Genomic DNA, 19,520 nt, shown 5'->3' on the forward strand with positions numbered 1-19,520 from the left:
GACCTTTATTTAACCAGGTATTTAGCCTGTGTACGTGTGTGTGTTACCTGTCTGTGATGAGTCTCCTGCAGGTCTCCATCTGGACGTCCAGGCCTCTCTTCATGGAGCACATCTCCATGTACTCGTGCAGGTGGCGGTTCATGTCACTCTTGGCTGTGGACAACTCCAGCTGAGCAGGTAGAGAGAGGTTGGGAAAGACGACATGGTCGGTGAAAAGACAAGGCCACGTTTTCACTAAAACCAACTATTACCTATGTTTACCGTCTGTAGTGCTCTCTGCTAGAATAATCGGCGGATCGCATTCTTGCATTTTTTACATGGAAATGAGGTCACGCACATGGCGTCGACACACGATTCGGTTGAATAAATAACGAAGCACCTGATAGAATATGCCCTGTCAATTTTATATTTTTTCCAAATATTTAGCATTTTAAAAATTAGCGGACATATTATTTATCATACCCCGGCCTAAGAGTAGGTGTAGGATCAGTCTAGGATCAGTGCTCAGGTGACCATACATCTGACTATGACTTATGAGCCAAGCTGGTCTCAGATCAGCACTCGATAAGTACTCGACAATAAGTACTCGATAGTATGCAATAAGTACTCAATAAGTACTCGATAAGTACTCAATAAGTACTCAATAAGTACTCGATAAGTACTCAATAAGTACAGTCCCAGAACTCCTTTCCACATTTAAACAATTACTAAATATGGTCACAAAATCAGCGAAACGTTAGCTTCAGCTTTTGAATGGTCAATTCATCATACAACTCAGCACTTACATGTAGCGATACATGTACAGTATGTTATGTATGTGCTTTGCCGTTAATCAGTCCTCCATACAGCATAAATAAACCTCCTTAACAAACGGCCATTTCAAATGACTAATGTGAGCCCTATTTCACAACAACACTCTAAGGTTCTCAAACTTTTTTATACCACGACCCCATTTTACTTAGGATTTTTTTTGGCAACCCCACACTTAACACATTGGGGACGAAGCACGGATATATCCGGCTTTCGAATCCATGCGTTGTGGACAGAATCACGGAGATATCCGTGGGAAGTTGTTATTGCTTTTATTCCATTTTAATAACCTGTTCAAGGTCGCCGAGCGGCACTGCAGATTTTCCCTACTCTATGAATTCGACAATGTGCAATACCAGCCAGATCATCTTAGGGGCGCTATCGTGCTACTGCAATGTGCCCTGTGGGCGAACGGATCAGTCTCTTTGTTTTCTTTCAACAGAGATTTGAGTAGCACGATTCTGGATCTGCAGCCTGTAGCTTGGATTACGTTTCGATCTACCAGATGGTGATCGATAACGGGGAAATGCTCGGGGGGATCCCACCGGCTCACGGTAAGATCTTTTTCACGTAAATTACAGCCCGATCAGAGCTTGCTATGATACTCAACCAGCCGACCACCGACGAACATGGTTATTGGTAATCAATCATAATAAACGACGTGTGTGTCCCCCCCCTTTCATGCATACATGCTTTGGGAGCGTCCGGATCATATGCAGTTTGAGTTATTTCTGTAGCATCTGTAAAACGGAAATGCCATTGGATATAACGTTAGCAGCTATTAGCTCTATAACGATAGGTTATGTATATAACCTAGTTATATGAGTACTGGCTGAGCGTCCTGCTCTTCGCCATACCGAGATATACCTCATCTCATGTACCTACTGTACACCATCAACGAATAAAACAAATACACCCAGCACCTATCAGGCCCCGCCCCTACTGCCGTACTCTATAAAGTACTGGGCGTGGCCACCACTCACTCTTCCTCGGAAAAAATCATTTCCAAAGAAAAGTTTCCCCAAGGGACCTTAGGGCAAGCTAAGAGCAGGACGCTCAGCCAGTACTCATATAACTAGGTTATATACATAACCTATCGTTATTTTTCGTACCGGCGAATCGCGTCCTGCTCTTCGCCATACCGAGATATGGGGTAGAGCGGACGTGAGGCCCGACAGATGCACCCCCTGAGGACCCGTAAGCCCACATCAAGGGGTTGGGGAGTCCCGTCACCCCATCCTTCCTAATGAAGAGGGGGCGCAGTCAACTCCACCAGAGTGCAAACAAGAAGGAACTAGAACCCCTTGAACACACAGCACAGGCGGAACCACGTGTGACACAACACACTGTGGCCCATACCCACACACCCCTGCTACCCCACCAAAGGACGGGAAGCAGGAGAGGCCACAGACCTCAGAACCGCCTGGGAGACAGAACCCCCGGTCATGTCCATGAGGTAAAACCTTACGAAGGGACCCGGGGAGGACCATGAAGCTGCAGCACAGATGTCCTCCACCGAGGCCCCACCCAGCAGAGTGGCAGAGGCCGCCACCCCACGAGTGGAGTGCGCCCTGACGCCCCCAGGGGGATCCAGCCCGGCCAACATGTAGCAGAGGGCAATGCCCTCGCACAACCAATGGGACAGGCGCTGTTTCGATAGTGCCTTACCGGCACGAGAACCAGCGTAACAGACAAAAAGCTGATCGGTAGCCCTGAGGCCCTGAGTACGGCTGAGGTAAATCCCCAAGCACGGACCGGACATGACAGGTAAAGGCCTGCCTCCAACTCACTACGTGAGGTGGATGAGACGCCTGAACCACAATATCCCTGGAGCGGAAAGAACTCCGGATATTTTTAGGCACGAAGGCAGGATTAGGCCGCAGAGTGGCACCGCAATCGGAACGAAAGACAGGCACTCTGGTCATACCGAGAGAGCACAAAGCACACCCACGCGTTCAGCGGAGGTGACGGCCAGCAAGAACGCGCTCTTGAACGACAGCTGTTCCAACGGCGCTTGCTCAAGAGGCTCAAACGGGGCCAAGGACAACCGACCGAGGACCAATTGAAGATCCCAACTCGGAGCCAAAGAGCGTTTTACCGGCCCCTGCCCCCCGTCTTACACCACTCTTGGAACATACGCCATCTGCCCGCGTAAGCGCGACAGTGGAGGGAGCATGCGCATTCCAGATGGTATCAACCACAGAAGGGTCCATCCTCTCCAGACTTACCCTCTCACCAGCCAAACCATCAGACGTTGGCACAACACCGGGTGCTGAACAGCGACCCGTGTGCTTGAGTGAGGGCCTTCGCTGACCAAGGAATAGGCCATGGCGGAGCTACCAGTAGCTGGATCAGGACCGGGAACCACACAGCTGCGCCCCGGTCCGGCGCAATCAGGATCAAGGACCTGCGCTCCTCAACGTACCCGCCCCAACAACTGACCTAACAGATGTATGGGGAAAGAATCCCAGGCGGCACGGCATCGGTCCCAGACCTGCCTGGCTATGTCCGGACGTAATCCCCACCCGTCAGGATGAGGGACCGCCCCGCGACATTACACCTGTACCCACATTCACCCTGCCGGGGATGTGGGGAGCCCTCAGGCCGCGCAGATGGAGGACGCCCATAGCCAGCCGCCCGGTGCAGACGGGGGGAGCGTACTCCTCCCTGTCTGTCGATATACGACACTGACGTCGTATTGTCCGTCCTGATCAACACCGTTTGAGGACCAGAAGGACCGCTTTCAATACCAACACATTGAACGTAGCGCAGACCGGGCAGCATGGTTTGCCAGCTGCCCCCTACTGCGTTGGCCCGACGCGTCTCCAGCGAGGGAGGCGTCGGTGAAAAACGTGACGTGTGACAGCCTACTGCCCATGGGAACCCCCCTGGTGAGGAACCCCCCAGGGCGAGGTCCCCCAGTACTGACACGGGAACCTTAGCCGCTTCCACTTGCCTCTCACCGGGTCTATTTCCATACTGGAAAACCCACCTCCGTAGCCCCCTCCTGGGGTGAAGAGGAGGCCAAGAGGGACCACGGAATGAGCAGATGCCATCATACCGAGCAGGCGTATCACGGACAGCGCCGTAACCGTCCTAGGACGGAACCTCCCGAGCGTGTCGACAACACGCTCTGAGAGGGATGCCCATAGCACTCCAACCGTTGACTGGGAAGAGGAGTACTCTACTTTCAGTCTACAGCAAACCCCAGGCTGGTAGGAACCTGCCTGGTACGAGACCCGACGATCCACCTTGACCGCGAAGGACCAGAACGTCGTCAGGGCAGAATACACTCCGTAACCCCTGACGACGCAGAGGCCCCAGTGCGGCCTCCACGCACTTGGTGAAGATGCGGGGAGCCAGAGAAAACCGAACGGCAGCCTCTGGTACTCATACGCTAACCCTGCAAAGGAAGCGTAGGTAAGCCCTAGGATGGAAGATCGGAGATGCGAATACGCATCCTACAGGTCTATGGAGGAGAACCAGACCCCCACCTGACAGTGTTCAACAGGTAGGAGACGATCCAAAAAATGCTGAACCTTCCCATGGGACACGTCCAGCATGGGTCTGACACCCCCCCTCCCGATTTCTCAGGCACCAGAGAACACCGGGAGGAAAACGCCACGACGATGGCTTGCTTCGTCCACAGAGATTGGATCTCGTTGACCAGAGCTGTCACTGCTGGTGACCCTGACAATAGGGTCTGTACCAAACCCGAAAACGGGTGGGGTTGTATAAATACAAGTCCCCGCCTCAGCGTTCTCTCCATCTACCTCGACATATGTGATGACACTCCCAACGCACCCGCCGCCATGTGGCGCAGGTCCGCCAGGAACTGTAGATAGTCGGCCCGGTCCCACCCGCTGTGCGTAGCCAACCCTGGACCCTTGCGAGCAGAGCGTTCCGTGGAGTCGGGTCGGAACCTGACAATACCCACGAGGCAATCGCACCCAAGGGGGGGACCCCGACAGAAAGGGCCGGTTTGACACGGGGGAAGCTGACATCAATCTAGGTGACAAAAGCCCCCCCACTGAACACCCCTCCAGAACATGCTGAGGAGTTGTTCTGCAGCCGGACATGCAAGGCGTGAGGACCCCATGGGTTCCTACACACCGTAGCCCTGCAGTGATATTACTACCACCTAAATCACGCGCACCTCTTCTTTTCAGACCACTGCCGATCTCGCGGGAGTGGGAGGCACCAACATGATACCTGGCCTGGCGAAGGCGAGGTCGGGGAAGCCCGCACTGTGTGCCCCAAAAAGGTTTCGAGCCCCCCTGCTGACAACACTTATAGTTGACAGACGTAACACCAGGCTCAACCAACACAGCTTATGGTGTGGGAGCCGTTTGACAGCACAACATTCTCACGGACAGACCCAGGCTCAGCCATCAACTGGGTGTCAGCCCCTGTCCCCATGAGAAGCGAAAAGTGGGGCCGCACGCGCTTCAACGAAGGCACGCGGCCCGCAGCAAAAGGAAACAATCAGAGCCCCCTTTTTCCGCTGGTGTTGGGGGAGGGAGTGATCGGAGAGCGGGCTGCTCGCGGCAGGACGGCGACGGCTTGTATATTCCAAATTGAGCCCATCCAACATGGCCGATCCCTCGCCCGCCAAGGCTGTCGGCCTTGTGGACACCTGTCGATTCAACGCCCAGGATACCTCTGGCGGGGGAAAACATGGCCGCCTGTGTGAGGCGGTGTGGGGCCTAGGACAATACCGCCTGTGCTCCAGCGGAAGACAAAAATCCTCTGCGGAGAGGGGAGCCCTGAGCGGTTATAGCTTGCGGCTAGGTCAAAGCTAATAACGTCAACAACCTCGCGCGATGTGTCGACGTCGGCTGGCCCTCAAGGCCCCGCCACCAGACACCACTTTTTTATAGAAAAAACAGCAATTCGAACACAGTTACTAATCGCTGCCAATTCCATACCGTGGCGGTACAGGCTTTAGCAGCCCACCAGCCACTCGCCGGGCCAACCCACCTCATGGCGTCGGCCGGGCGGGGCACTGTTTCAACATGTCAAAAGCAAAGGACTGATGCCTTTTCAACACGGAGCACCAGTGGTGGTTGCAAACAGCAACCTCCACTGTGGTGTGCACCATGAAGGGGTTAATGAATAAATGAACTAACACCACGAACATACTGTAGAATGGGCAAACCCATGCTCACGACGTTAAGGGGAGGCGGACCAGAGAGAACCAGTCCCGCATTCATTCATAATATTCACAACAGCACACCAGCCCTAGCCCTCAGCTCATTTACCCATGAAGGTAAACAAGCCCCCCCCCCCGCACTACTCCCCCAGTAGACACCGATTGACCGTCAGCATGAATGGTTGAGGAGAGAAAAACTGTAGTATAGACAGACATTCCCGTAGCAGAGAGACAGAATAGAAACAGTAGCCCAAAAATAGCATAGCGTTAGCCGCGCGCTTCAGGATAACGGGGAAACAACAACGTTTACCCAGATATCCCGCCGCTTGCGCCAATACACACTCGGTTGTCTCTCGGGACAACTCGAGCACATCACAAACGCCAGCATTTGTCATGCCTAGTGACATCCCACAGCGGGGAACAGTAGAACATTGACCCAGCATTTATAGCATTTAGTATTAGCAGCGCGCTCCAGAACAGCCTGGGAAACGTCCACCTCTTAGAGGGACGTTTACCCAAACATCCTGCCCCTGGCGCAAAATACAACTCACAACAAGCAGCATTTACTAACACCAGCGATAATGCCTAGTGGCGTAAGTCCTACCTTGTGCGAGGTAGCTCGATAGTTACACCTCACACGCTGTCCCCTGTCTGCTGTCAACAAGACAGGGAAACTACCGAACTCGACGCTGAGATGCATCGAAAATGCATCCCGCTGCAGAGTCGCAGAACCGCCAGAACATGCCGCGAAGATTTCAGGGGTAGGCAAATCTTCGGTAAGCACTCAATATTATCTAAACTTTTCGAACAGCTAGTTGCATAGGGCGACTTGCATCCGCTATGATGGAACCGAAATTAGAGGAAGAGTGAGTGGTGGCCACGCCCAGTACTTTATAGAGTACGGCAGTAGGGGCGGGGCCTGATAGGTGCTGGGTGTATTTGTTTTATTCGTTGATGGTGTACAGTAGGTACATGAGATGAGGTATATCTCGGTATGGCGAAGAGCAGGACGCGATTCGCCAGTACGAAATATAACTAGCCTTCCAGAAAATATACTAGTCCAAATCCGCTATAAAGCTTATATTCACGGCGCTATAAAATGAGAACCTATTGATGCATTTTTCTTTTCTTTAAGCCATTTTGAAGGGGCGGTTTATGCACTCAATTGACAATGAGAATGGACAGATAGCAATACTATAAAGTATAGATTTAGCTGTACAAAAAGCCACACGTTTGTTTACAAAAGCTGGCCCTCAACCATTATATTAGACGGGCCCCAGTGGCCGCGAAAGTGTTAATGTATTGTGTAATTTCAACGTAGAATTAAGAAATATCAAAATAAAAGCATAATTGCATAATTATTAGAATTTCTTATTACAGCACTATGTAATATACATTTATTTTTACTTACTTGCCAATGCGCGACCCCACTGTGACCTACCCACAACCCCGCTTTGGGTCCCGACCCGTAGTTTGAGAACCGCTGCTCTAAGGCAATGTTTGGGAACTCCACTTTGACTGTGGGCTGCACTAGCTCCCATAGGTGCTTCATCTACTCAAAGAGCCTAAAATAGATCTCTCTCTCTCTCTCTCTCTCTCTCTCTGCTGCAGAGGACTCAAGAGTCCAACTGCAGCAACACCGGTGCTTGTTCTGGGATGTAGTTCAGTTGTGGTTTCTCACATTCTGATTAGGACTATCATCTTGGACCACACGTCGTCAGTAATGAGGAGTCATGTGACCAGAGCTTAATCTGAGCATAATCTGCAGATATTTTTCTCGTAACTTTTTGTCAATATTTGTCATTTGCTGAATTCTGGTCATTCTACTGGGTTATTTGTAATTTGTTGCTCCCAAAAAAACCTAACCCCTAATCTCCACCTTAACCCTCACCCGTAACACTAACTTTATCCTGCTGGATTGAGTGACGTGTTTAAATGTGAGCATGGAAAGATATTTTCCCTAACGAACACCTCGCAAAGTCTGGGGGTTCCTGTTATTGTGGGGATATTTGGGCCCCGTGAGACAGTAAGACAGAGACAGACATAGAATACACACACACACACACACACACACACACACACACACACACTCCTCACCTCTATCTGGTCGATGGTCTCCTGGTATTCTTTCTCCCTGGTCTTGAACAGACACTCAGTGTCATTAATCACTTTCTCAATGGATTCCTCCTGTTGCTAGAGAGAGAGAGAGAGAGAGAGAGAGAGAGAGAGAGAGAGAGAGAGATAATAGCTATTAATTAAAACCAGAAGAAAAACAAACATTAGGGGTGTAATAATACACATGTGACACTCCCAATAAACATGTTTAGAAAATAACAAACACAATTTAACATTATAGTGCTTTGGGACTAGAACAAAATATAATTGCTAATTTAGAAGCCAATATGAATATAGCACATTGAGGCTTACTCTTGGTGGGGTGGTTAAAAGACCCTAACTCCCAATCTCCACCTTAACTTAACCCTCACCCCTGATACTAATATTAAGGTGATGCATCTTTCAGAATTCATAAATGTACAAAAATATTTGTGAAAATTAGCAACTCTCTCCCAAATCCAAAGACTAGAGTGCTAAAACTCAAACTTTTGATGTCGTCAGGTATAAAGTCTGCTCCATAGTCAATGAATTGGGAAAGATTGTATAGGTGCCACCGAGAGCACCCAGGGGGAATGTTCAGAGTTGAGGTACATTTTCTGTTTCAGAACTGAGATCACTACATGAAATAAAGCTCATTAATAATAAAGAAAACAAACACTGTGGATCCACAAAATCAGTCTCCCATTCATTGTCAATGGAGCAGCTCCAGACTTGATGATCACAAGTTTGATTCGTACTTCTCTGATTTGTTTTTTTGGGAGAGGGAGTAACTCATGTTCACAATTGATTGAACTGTCTGGAAATAGCACATTTGATTATTTTCTAATTTGAGGGATGTTCCCCTTTAAGAGAGTATGAAAAAAGCCTTTTCCTAGCAAATACCTAGAGGCATCCATTCTTGTGGGGATAAAGGCATTCATAAAAATGAATAAAGATAAATTAAAGGTGCTATAGATAACATTCAGCCACTAGATGTCGCACCACAGCACCTGTCATTTATCCAATCAGGTGCATTCCTTGTGAGGAAATGGGAAGTAGGGAGGGGATACATGCACACAACATGTAAACAACAACATTCATTTTGGACCCTAAATAATTAATTCATGAATCAATTATGTTTTTGGCAATGCTTTCATTCCGCGCCTTTCTAAAAACTCTGTAGATGTATTATTTAAGAAAGAAAAAAAAGATTGCTCTTCATAAAAAAATATGTATACTGTAACACCTTTAAATTAAATGAATGGGCTACAAATGAAAAAATACTCTAGGTGGAGTGGCCCAGCCAGCCTATATATAATGGTAGAGGAAACTGTGTTATGGAACAGACACAGACACTGTATTGACCTCCATAGGTTCCCACGCTCCAAGGTAACTCACCTCTGAGTTACCTCTAGTCTAAGACTATTAGCTCCCATGGCTTAGTTGGTTAAATAAAGCCTTACTGTGTGTGTGTGAGTGTGTGTGTGTGTGTGTGTGTGTGTGTGTTTGTGTTTGTACTATTAGTAGTGTCATTACATTCAACTTGGAAGCAGACTTTTACGTCATTCCGATGTCCTCGTCTAAAAATGACTTTACCAGGTCAGGGCAGTAGGACAGATGCACGGACAGGACGGACACACAGCAGGGAACAGATCTACATGTGTGTGTGTGTGTGTGTGTGTGTGTGTGTGTGTGTGTGAGAAGATGGAAGATTCGATCATTCTTAGTATTACTAATGGGGTGGATCTGTACAGATTAACAGCTGACTTTGCCAGAGAGGGACATTCGTGCCTGATATTTTCCACTTGTAGCTATTTATTTTTCTTTCTTTAAATTTTTTTTCTTTTACTTGTGTACTAAGTATATGTGGACTGAAATAATAACAATAACAGGGGTCATATCGGTAGGATATTTGATTGTTCAGAATGAGAACCATACATGTAGACTCGAGCAAAGTTCGTTTTCGTGGAATAAGCACGTAATTGAGCGGTCAAAGCGGTCCTCACTGTCACGCGCCGTAATGCGACGACTGTCGAGACTTAAAAATGCCATGCTTGTCTCACAAACTAGAACTTTTTGTTTGTGTCTACGCGGATTTCATTCAAAACAATCAAATATCTCATGGATATGACCTTTGAAAATACAATCATTTAACATCATAGAAAAGCAGTTGAAAGCCAGAAGGCAACCCCTCTGCACGTCTCTGTACACGAGGGTGAGTCGCTCCTTGGTGTGTAAACTCACTCCTAAGATAAACAACTGCCCACTTTGCCACCTTGGTTCCTTTTCAGGCGGCGGAATGGATGAGACCGTGGCGTCTTTGACCTTCAGGGTCACGTGGTTCTAGCGAGAGGAGGGTTGGCGGTTTGAGGCTGGTCAGACATGGTGCCGCTGAGCGAGAAGTGCCTGCCGGTTTATATCCAGCAGTGGCCACTGTCCGCCAGTGCCCCTGATGACGACTATACATGTTGAAATGTTGGCTTAAAGGAACACGCAAACATTATGGGAAATGGTAAACGGTGCATTTATATATAGCGCTTTTATCCAAAGCGCTTTACAATTTGTTCCTCACATTTTACCCATTCACTAATTTTGAGAAAAATCTTAGAAATGTGGGAACATAGGGCTGTGGGACCATTGGGCTGTGGGAACATAGGGCTGACCCCACACATTCACACACTGACGGCAGAGGCAACCATGCAAGGTGCCAACCTGCTCATCGGGAGCAGTTAGGGGTTAAGTGTCTTGCTCAAGGACAGTTCGACACGCTGCCTGGGAGGAGCGGGAATCGAAGCAGGAACCTCCGGATTACCAGACGACTGCTATACCTCCGGGGCCATTATCAGTAGAAAGCTAATTTGTGCTAATCTAGGCTAGCTCGCAGCCAGATCGTTTTCTACTGAATGCACAGAGAGGAAATTGGTATTTATCTTCTTGTCAGACTCTAGAGAAGACAGTAAGCACATGTTGGTGTGCTCCTTTAAGTAAATGATTTATGCATAGAGTGTGTGACATTTCGCTGTGGTCAGCACCTTTCTAACACTGACTATTTGCTGTGGTCAGCACCTCTCTAACACTGACTATTTGCTGTGGTCAGCACCTCTCTAACACTGACTATTTGCTGTGGTCAGCAGCACCTCTCTAACACTGACTATTTGCTGTGGTCAGCAGCACCTCTCTAACACTGACTATTTGCTTTGGTCAGCAGCACCTCTCTAACACTGACTATTTGCTGTGGTCAGCACCTCTCTAACACTGACTATTTGCTGTGGTCAGCAGCACCTCTCTAACACTGACTATTTGCTGTGGTCAGCAGCACCTCTCTAACACTGACTATTTGCTGTGGTCAGCAGCACCTCTCTAACACTGACTATTTGCTGTGGTCAGCAGCACCTCTCTAACACTGACTATTTGCTGTGGTCAGCAGCACCTCTCTAACACTGACTATTTGCTGTGGTCAGCAGCACCTCTCTAACACTGGTTCCCCTTTGTCCCAGAGGCAGCCGTCACCCGCCATGCGTCCATCCTCCTCCATCAGTACAGCAGCAGTACATGCAGCCGTTTCCTTCTTTCATGTTAGGAGAGCAGAGCTCAATAGGCACTTTAGTTGTGTGGTGTGTGTGTGTATTTTTATTTTGTATACTTTTATTAATCTCCTTAGGGAAATTCGTCCTCTGCACGCATCCTAACTATTTTAGGAGCAGTGGGGCAGCCACACAGTGCGGCATCCAGGGACCAGCTCCAGTTGTAATGCCAGTACCTCGGTCAAGGGCGACGGCAGGAGTATATACTGTACCTACATGTAGCATGTCTTTTTCTGGTGTGGGAGGAAACCGGAGTACCGGGAGCAAACCCACGCAAACACAGGGAGAACATGTAAACTCCACACAGAAAGGCCCCCTGCTGGGGTTTGAACCCAGGACCTTCTTGCTGTGTGTGTGTGTCCTACCTCTCCCTGTGTCTCCACCAGAGAATAACCAGGAAAATCCTCCCACAGCAGCAGTGTCTCCTCAGTCTCCTCCCAGGTCAGGCTGTCGCAGTCATCCTCAAACTCACACTCACGCCTGGAACACACAGACACACAGACACAGACACACACACACCATATTTGAATCCACAGACCATATATAGATTTTAATGACAAATATATACAAATATTCCAGGAGGTTTTAATTTGATTGCTTGTCTATAATTACGCAATGCTATGCTAATGTGTATTTTGTGTCTACATCACTGCTGTGAAGCACTTTGGGCTGCAATTCTTGTATGAAAGGTGCTATACAAGTAAAGTTTATTATTATTATATCACACATACACAGGATTAAAATATTAACAGTTTCAACATGCCATTGACACATTTGATGACATTTCATTGGTACAGAAAACATTGTCTCACACACTCACTCACACAGTTACTGCTTACAGTTTTTCTCAATTGCTTTGGTGCATTTCTCTGATCAGAATTAAAGTTCTCATAACTGTTAGTTCAACCTCCACAACATTTTGTAATTTGTGCACATCATAGTAGCCGTTTCTCATTCCTCCGAACAAATTACAAATGCTTTTGGACATGCATCAATTGCTTTCATACAATTCTCTGCTGTTTTATAACATTATCATTTGCTTAGGTCATGTCAGTCAAAATGAACTATACTTATGACTGCTGAATAGTCATTCCCTATAAAACTAATAGTCCTCATTTCATTGCTTGAGTCATTACATACAAATATGTTGAACTAGTTGTCAAAATCTGTCAAGCAAATTTTATACATTTCTTTATAATCTTTCCCCTGAATGGAGCTGGATGCCAGGGAATCGCTGCACACATTCATATATGTTGATGAAGCGGGTTTCAATCTGGCAAAAGGTAGAAGGTGTGGAAGGAATCGCATTGGACAGAGAGCAACCACTGATGTCCCAGGCCAACGAGGAGGGAATATTACAATGTGTGCAGCCATCTCAGAAAACGGCGTCCTCACCCATATGCCCCGCATTGGTGCATACAACACACAACATCTGCTGACTTTTTTAGACTCTTTACAGGGACATAATCCCTGAGAATGAGAGGGGTCTAAATGGCGACCATCTGACCAAGTACGTTGTTGTATGGGATAATGTGCGTTTTCACCACGCAATTCTGGTCACACAGTGGTTTGCAGCACATGAAAGGATGCTGGTGGAATATCTCCCTCCCTACTCCCCATTCCTGAATCCAATAGCCAGACAGACAGGAACGTCTGGATGTGAATGAATGATTTACAGTACTGTGTATGTTGAATGTTCCAATTCAGTTCCAATATGTGCAATATTGTTTACAGTTGTGCACAGCTCTACCCAAAGGCCAAAGGGTGTTTCAAGTTCAAGTCAAGTTCAAGTTCAAGTTCTTTAATAGTTGTCATACAGAAGTACAGAATACTTTCATACAAAATGCTTCTTACTGTTACGCTCCAGAGACTGTGCTAGACAAGATAGTATCAAATAACATAATAACATAATATAGCATGAATTTAGAAGAAGAAAATGAGGTCACAGTTGTTCGGTATAGACATATGTACAATGTTCTGAGTTACCATATAATATACAATACACAATACTATGCAGTGTACTAATGTACAGTACTATCTAGTGCAAAGCAGAAATGGGATGAGGTACAATTTTAGGTACAATTTACAGTAAGGTGTACGAGTTGTAGTGCAATCCTTCATCCATAAATATAAAGTGTGGGGAGTGGGTGCTACAGTGTGTTTGTTTAAAGTGGGTGTGTGCTATAAAGTGTGTGTAGTGGGTGCTACAGTGTGTTTGTTTAAAGTGAGTGTGTGCGTGTGGATGTGTGTGCTATGTGTGTTTGGTGGTTGTTGTTGTGTAGTGTTCATTCATTGTTCGTTTAGCAGCCTGATGGCCTGGGGATAGAAGCTACTTCTGAGTCTTTCTGTGCTCGCCTTGAGACTCCTGTATCGCTTGCCTGACGGCAGCAGTTCAAAGAGGCAGTTGTTCGGGTGGCTCGAGTCCTTAATAATTCTCTTAGCCTTCCCCTTGCAACGCTTGTAGTAAATGTTCTGGAGGGTGGGGAGCCCCCCTCCAATTGTGCGTTCGGCTGAACGTGTCACTCTTTGTAGTCTGCTTTGGTCTTTTGCAGTGCTATTCCCAAACCAGGAGGTGATGTTGCCGGTCAAGATGCTCTCTATTGTACATGAGTAGAAGTTCTTAAGGATCTTCTGGCTGACTTGGAACTTCCTTAGGCGCCTGAGGAAGTAGAGGCGTTGTCGTGCCTTCTTCACCACACTGTTAATGTGTGTGGTCCATGTCAAGTCCTCGGATATGTAGGCTCCGAGGTACTTGAAGCTGTTGACTCTCTCAACCGGTGCCCCGTCGATGCTGAGGGGGCTGTAGTCCTTGACCCCCGACCTCCTGAAGTCCACAATCATCTCCTTTGTTTTGCTGACGTTCAGGGAGAGGCTGTTTTCCTGGCACCATCCCGCCAGGACCTTGACCTCTTCCAGGTAGGCCCTCTCGTCGTTGGCAGAGATCAGGCCCACCACCACTGTGTCGTCAGCAAATTTGACGATTGTATTGCTACTCCGCTGAGCCACACAGTCGTGTGTGTACAGGGAGTAGAGGAGGGGACTCAGAACACAGCCCTGGGGGGCCCCTATGTTGAGGGTGATGGATGAGGAGGTGCAGTTGCCTGCTCTCACCACCTGGGGTCTGCCAGTCAGGAAGTCCAAGACCCACTGGCAGAGGTCATAGCCCAAGCCCAGGTCCCTGAGCTTGGCTATGAGTATGGGGGGGACTATGGTATTGAATGCCGAGCTGTAGTCGATGAATAGCATTCTCACATAGTTCCCCTGCCTCTTGTCCAGGTGTGATGCTGCTGTGTGCAGCACATGGGATATGGCGTCCTCCGTGGACCTGTTGGGGCGGTATGCAAATTGCAGGGGGTCCATGTTGATGGGGAGGGAGGAGCAGATGTAGCCCTTTACTAGCTTCTCAAAGCACTTCATGGCTATGGAGGTGAGAGCTACAGGGCGGTAGTCGTTGAGGCAAGCAGGCTTGGATTTTTTGGGTACTTATGTTTCTTATGTTTGTTGTAAATTAGTTTGTATTTTTCTTTTGCACAATGCTGTGAACAAATTAAAATTGCAAAGAGCATATGCAGTAAAAATGTGAAACATACATGTCTTGTACTCATTTACCTCACTAAATACAGCAATGTGTAACTGTAGATTTCAAATGGCTGTGCAAATAGTGTATAGTGCTGTCTTGAGCATTTTCAGAAAGTGTCACCAAGATCTGACTTTTTTTGCATTGGAAAACACTTACAGAGTGAACTGTCATAACGAAAACATGGCAAGGCCATTTGACTATCTTGTTCATAAACAATGGTGTCAGGACTTTTCATTTTGATGACAGTGACACTTTCATTGACAATGAATACTTGCTTTTGAGGAATGAATTATCCATTTTGAGCAAGTGACACGCTTCTGCAGGTTATCACCTAGGTTTTGCAGTTTGTACTAATTGTTTTGAGAAATGCACTAACAGTTATGAGAACTTTAATTCAGAGAAATACACCAAAGCAATTGAGAAAAACTGTAATGCACCTACAGTTGATTCAGCATTCTCTGCATCTCCTCGTTAATTTGATTGGCTGACGTGCTACAGGACTCTTCATCCTTGCTACCGCCTCCTTCGCTCTCAGACAGTGTCTCGTCGCCGTCCACTCCCTTCACCAGCTGGACGCTAGGCTTTCTGGGTCGGCGGGTAAGAGTAGATGGGGGTGTAGCCACCTGCGAGAGAGAGAGAGAGAGAGAGAGAGAGAGAGAGAGAGAGAGAGAGAGAGAGAGAGAGAGAGAGAGAGAGAGAGAGAGAGAGAGAGAGAGAGAGGTGTGTTGTTAATACAGATCAAGGTGTTATTTCAGAGCTATAGGTTATTTGGTTATCTGGTCGTCAGCTACAAAAACGAATTTAAAAAAGTTGCAGGTTGCTCAGAATAAAGCGGCTCGCCTGGCACTAGGCTGTTCATACAGGACAAGTATTGGTTTTATGCATGAACATCTGGCATGACTGATGGCTGAAAATAAAATATCGATGAGTCTTCTAATGCTACTACGGCATTATTAGCACTGGTAAGCCATCTAGCTTGGCTCATCAGTTAGAAACGACTTCTGAACATGGTTACAACACTAGAGGGGCCGCTTCTGGTAACATCAGAACAAAATCAGCACCAAAATCTAATTTTCTCAAACTCACTGGCATATATAGGTCAATAGCACTCTGGAATGCTCTGCCGAAAAACATCTCATCCACAATACGTAATACAATTACTTTCAAAACAAATATTAAGAGATATCTTGCAAACATGTCAAGTATGTAACTGTTATCTGTGTATTATATATTTTTTTGTTTGACTGGAATGTTAGATTTTAAAATGTGAATTTGTATATTTGTATTAATTTTTAATTTGTGTTTTGTCAAGTATGTAACTGTTATCTGTGTATTTTATCTTTTTTTTGTTTGACTGGAATGTTAGATTTTATAATGTGAATTTGTATATTTGTATTAATTTTTAATTTGTGTTTTGTTTAAATTTTTTTATTCGTATTTTTTGTTGTACATTTGTATTGTATTTGTTTTGTCTAGGACCCCAGGAAGACTAGAGGCTCTTTCATGAGTCTCTAATGGGGATCCTTTAATAAACATAAACATAAACATAGGTACATTGAGTTCCATGTTTGATCAGGTCACAGTCAGGTCAATGAGGCATTGTCGTCTATTTTTAAAGCATGTTCTGCACTTAACCCAATAGCCCAGCTCTTTACTAGACGGAGTGAGGAGGGGAGGGGAGCTGCAGACCCAGAGAGCTGCTGACTCTTCATACTCATACTTCATATTCATACATAAAAAAAGGAAAAAGTTGCATACTCATTCATTTTGATGTGACATCAAGAGCTACACATTTTAAAGGGTAAAGGCAAAACCAACAGCAGTCATATTTGTAAAGGTGGTATTATGTAGTATATATACACTGTAAATGTGGTATTATATGTAGTATATATACACTGTAAATGTGGTATTATATGTAGTATATATACTCTGTAAAGGTGGTATTATGTAGTATATATACACTGTAAATGTGGTATTATATGTAGTATATATACACTGTAAAGGTGGTATTATATGTAGTATATATACACTGTAAAGATGGTATTATATGTAGTATATATACACTGTAAAGGTGGTATTATATGTAGTATATATACACTGTAAAGGTTGTATGTAGTATATATACACTGTAAAGGTGGTATTATATAGTATATATACACTGTAAAGGTGGTATTATATGTAGTATATATACACTGTAAAGGTGGTATTATATAGTATATATACACTGTAAAGGTGGTATTATATCATAGTATATATACACTGTAAAGGTGGTATTATATGTAGTATATTATATATACACTTAATGCGGGCCGTCAGACAGAGTCAGGTTTGAACCTCCGGTTTCGCCTCTCAATGACCGGACAAATCACCACTGACGCTGAAAATAATGACATCATGATCTTACTTGAGGTTTTGTGAGACAGAGAAGTGGTAAAAGAGCCTAAACATACCATTACATAAAGATGTGTAAAACATCTTTATACAATGGCATGCAAATTTCTTGATTCTGATTGGCTGAAACACTTCTTTCAGACGTTGTTATTTCTCATAACATACTCCACGTGATCCCAGAACCCGCCCACAACCGAATTACTTTGTTTCCGAATCACTCCGCCGTTCGTGGTTTTAGGAATGAAACCAAGATGGCGGACAATAATCTTTATGAATCAGATGTATTGATATCGTCATAACGACTCATTCAAAAACGATTCTGTCACATGGAATGTGTTAGTTGCTTACACAATGTTGGATTATGTAATTGGTTGGTCATGACTCATTGTGAAACAAAATATAAATCGTGGTGTTAGATGGCATTCGTTGTAGAACCTCCCTCTCCTTCAAAAGGACACTGTGATTTCACTGTTAGATGGCATGCTTTGAAGCAACCTATGTATAGATGTAGCACTGTCTATCTGTATGTCATATGTTATGATGCATTGAAAATGGGGGACCCTGATGTAAACAAGACGAAAGTCTTTCTCTGGTCTGCATCCCCTTAACATTGTGTGTATTGAGCTGTAGATACATTCGTTGTAGAACCTCCTCTCCTTCAAAAGGACACTGTCATTTCACTGTTAATAAAATTGTCAATCAATCAATCAATCCAATAACAACCGCTAACTTCAATGTTAGATGGCATGCTTTGAAGCAACCTATGTATAGATGTAGCACTGTCTATCAGTAATACAATTTTCAATCAATCAATCAATCAATCAATCAATCAATCAATCAATCAATCCAATAACAACCGCTAACTTCACTGTTAGATGGCATGCTTTGAAGCAACCTATGTATAGATGTAGCACTGTCTATCTGTATGTCATATTATGTTATGATGCATTGAAAATGGGGGACCCTGATGTAAACATCCCCTTAACAATTGTGTGTATTGAGCTGTACTGTATTGTACCCATTCTGCAATCTGGTAATACTTTTTTAATTAATTTTCAATTAATCAATCAATCAATCCAATAACAACCGCCAACTTCACTGTTAGATGCCATGCTTTGTAGCAACCTGCCTCTGCAAAGGACACTGTCGCATGAAGCGATTTCACTGGATACGCCGGACGCGTGAATATTAAAGGCAACCAACTTGTGTTCGGCTTTTCTCTGATTGGCCGCGACCCCACGCGCAAGCAAGCGGCAGCCCCTCCCACGTCCCAAATGAAACCCAAGGAGCTAGCGGCAGCGCGGGCAACCAACTTGTGTACCACTACCAACCAACTTAAGCTGCTGTACCAACCAACTTGTGTTCAGCTGCGGTAGCAGTGGAGCGCTGCTGACTGATTATTATGTTTCGCGTTTTTAACAACCAACTACCAGATTCACTTGTCACTGTACATCACCTCTGAAGTATAAACAAAGCCCATACAGTTATGAAATGCGCTGAACTAGAAAGCGTAACGTTATTATGTTTCGCGTTTTTAACAACCAACTACCAGATTCACTCGTCACTGTCACTTCAGCTCCAGCAGCAGCAGCGGCCGCGCTCCGTTGAAGCCCTTCAATGACAGAGCTCTCATATTTTGCGAATGCATTAAACTATATCTTAAATTATGGCTATGTGTCTAATATGGCTGTCGCTTATCAATGACTTCGCGACAGCCATATTAAACACTCACTGTACATCAGTGTGGAACTGTACGCTGTAACGTTATATGTTATTTCGCCCGTGGAGGCTGCTGAAGCCGTGAAGCGCCAGCGGGGCGACGCGGTGGTTTTTCCCCGGCTTCCGTGCACCGCCCACGGCTTGATCCAGCTTCAGCAGCAGCAGCGGCGGTGCTCTGTTGTAGGAAGCC

The 19,520-nt window shown here is 45.9% G+C and overlaps 1 protein-coding gene across 1 annotated transcript in view; it reads right to left on the minus strand.

The window, feature by feature from the left end:
• The window catches only part of iffo1a (intermediate filament family orphan 1a), a gene marked incomplete at both ends in the record, with an annotated part of 68,363 nt that overhangs the window by 12,477 nt on the left and 36,366 nt on the right, over nt 1–19,520 (minus strand). The window contains 4 exons of the mRNA XM_084311930.1: nt 48–169; nt 8,060–8,155; nt 12,006–12,120; nt 15,662–15,843. Of these exons, the coding sequence (XP_084168056.1) occupies nt 48–169; nt 8,060–8,155; nt 12,006–12,120; nt 15,662–15,843 (515 nt within the window). The remainder of the gene's footprint in view (nt 1–47; nt 170–8,059; nt 8,156–12,005; nt 12,121–15,661; nt 15,844–19,520) is intronic.

This window comes from Notolepis coatsorum, assembly GCF_963971535.1.
Source record: "Notolepis coatsorum genome assembly, chromosome: 4".
NCBI lineage: Eukaryota > Metazoa > Chordata > Actinopteri > Aulopiformes > Paralepididae > Notolepis > Notolepis coatsorum.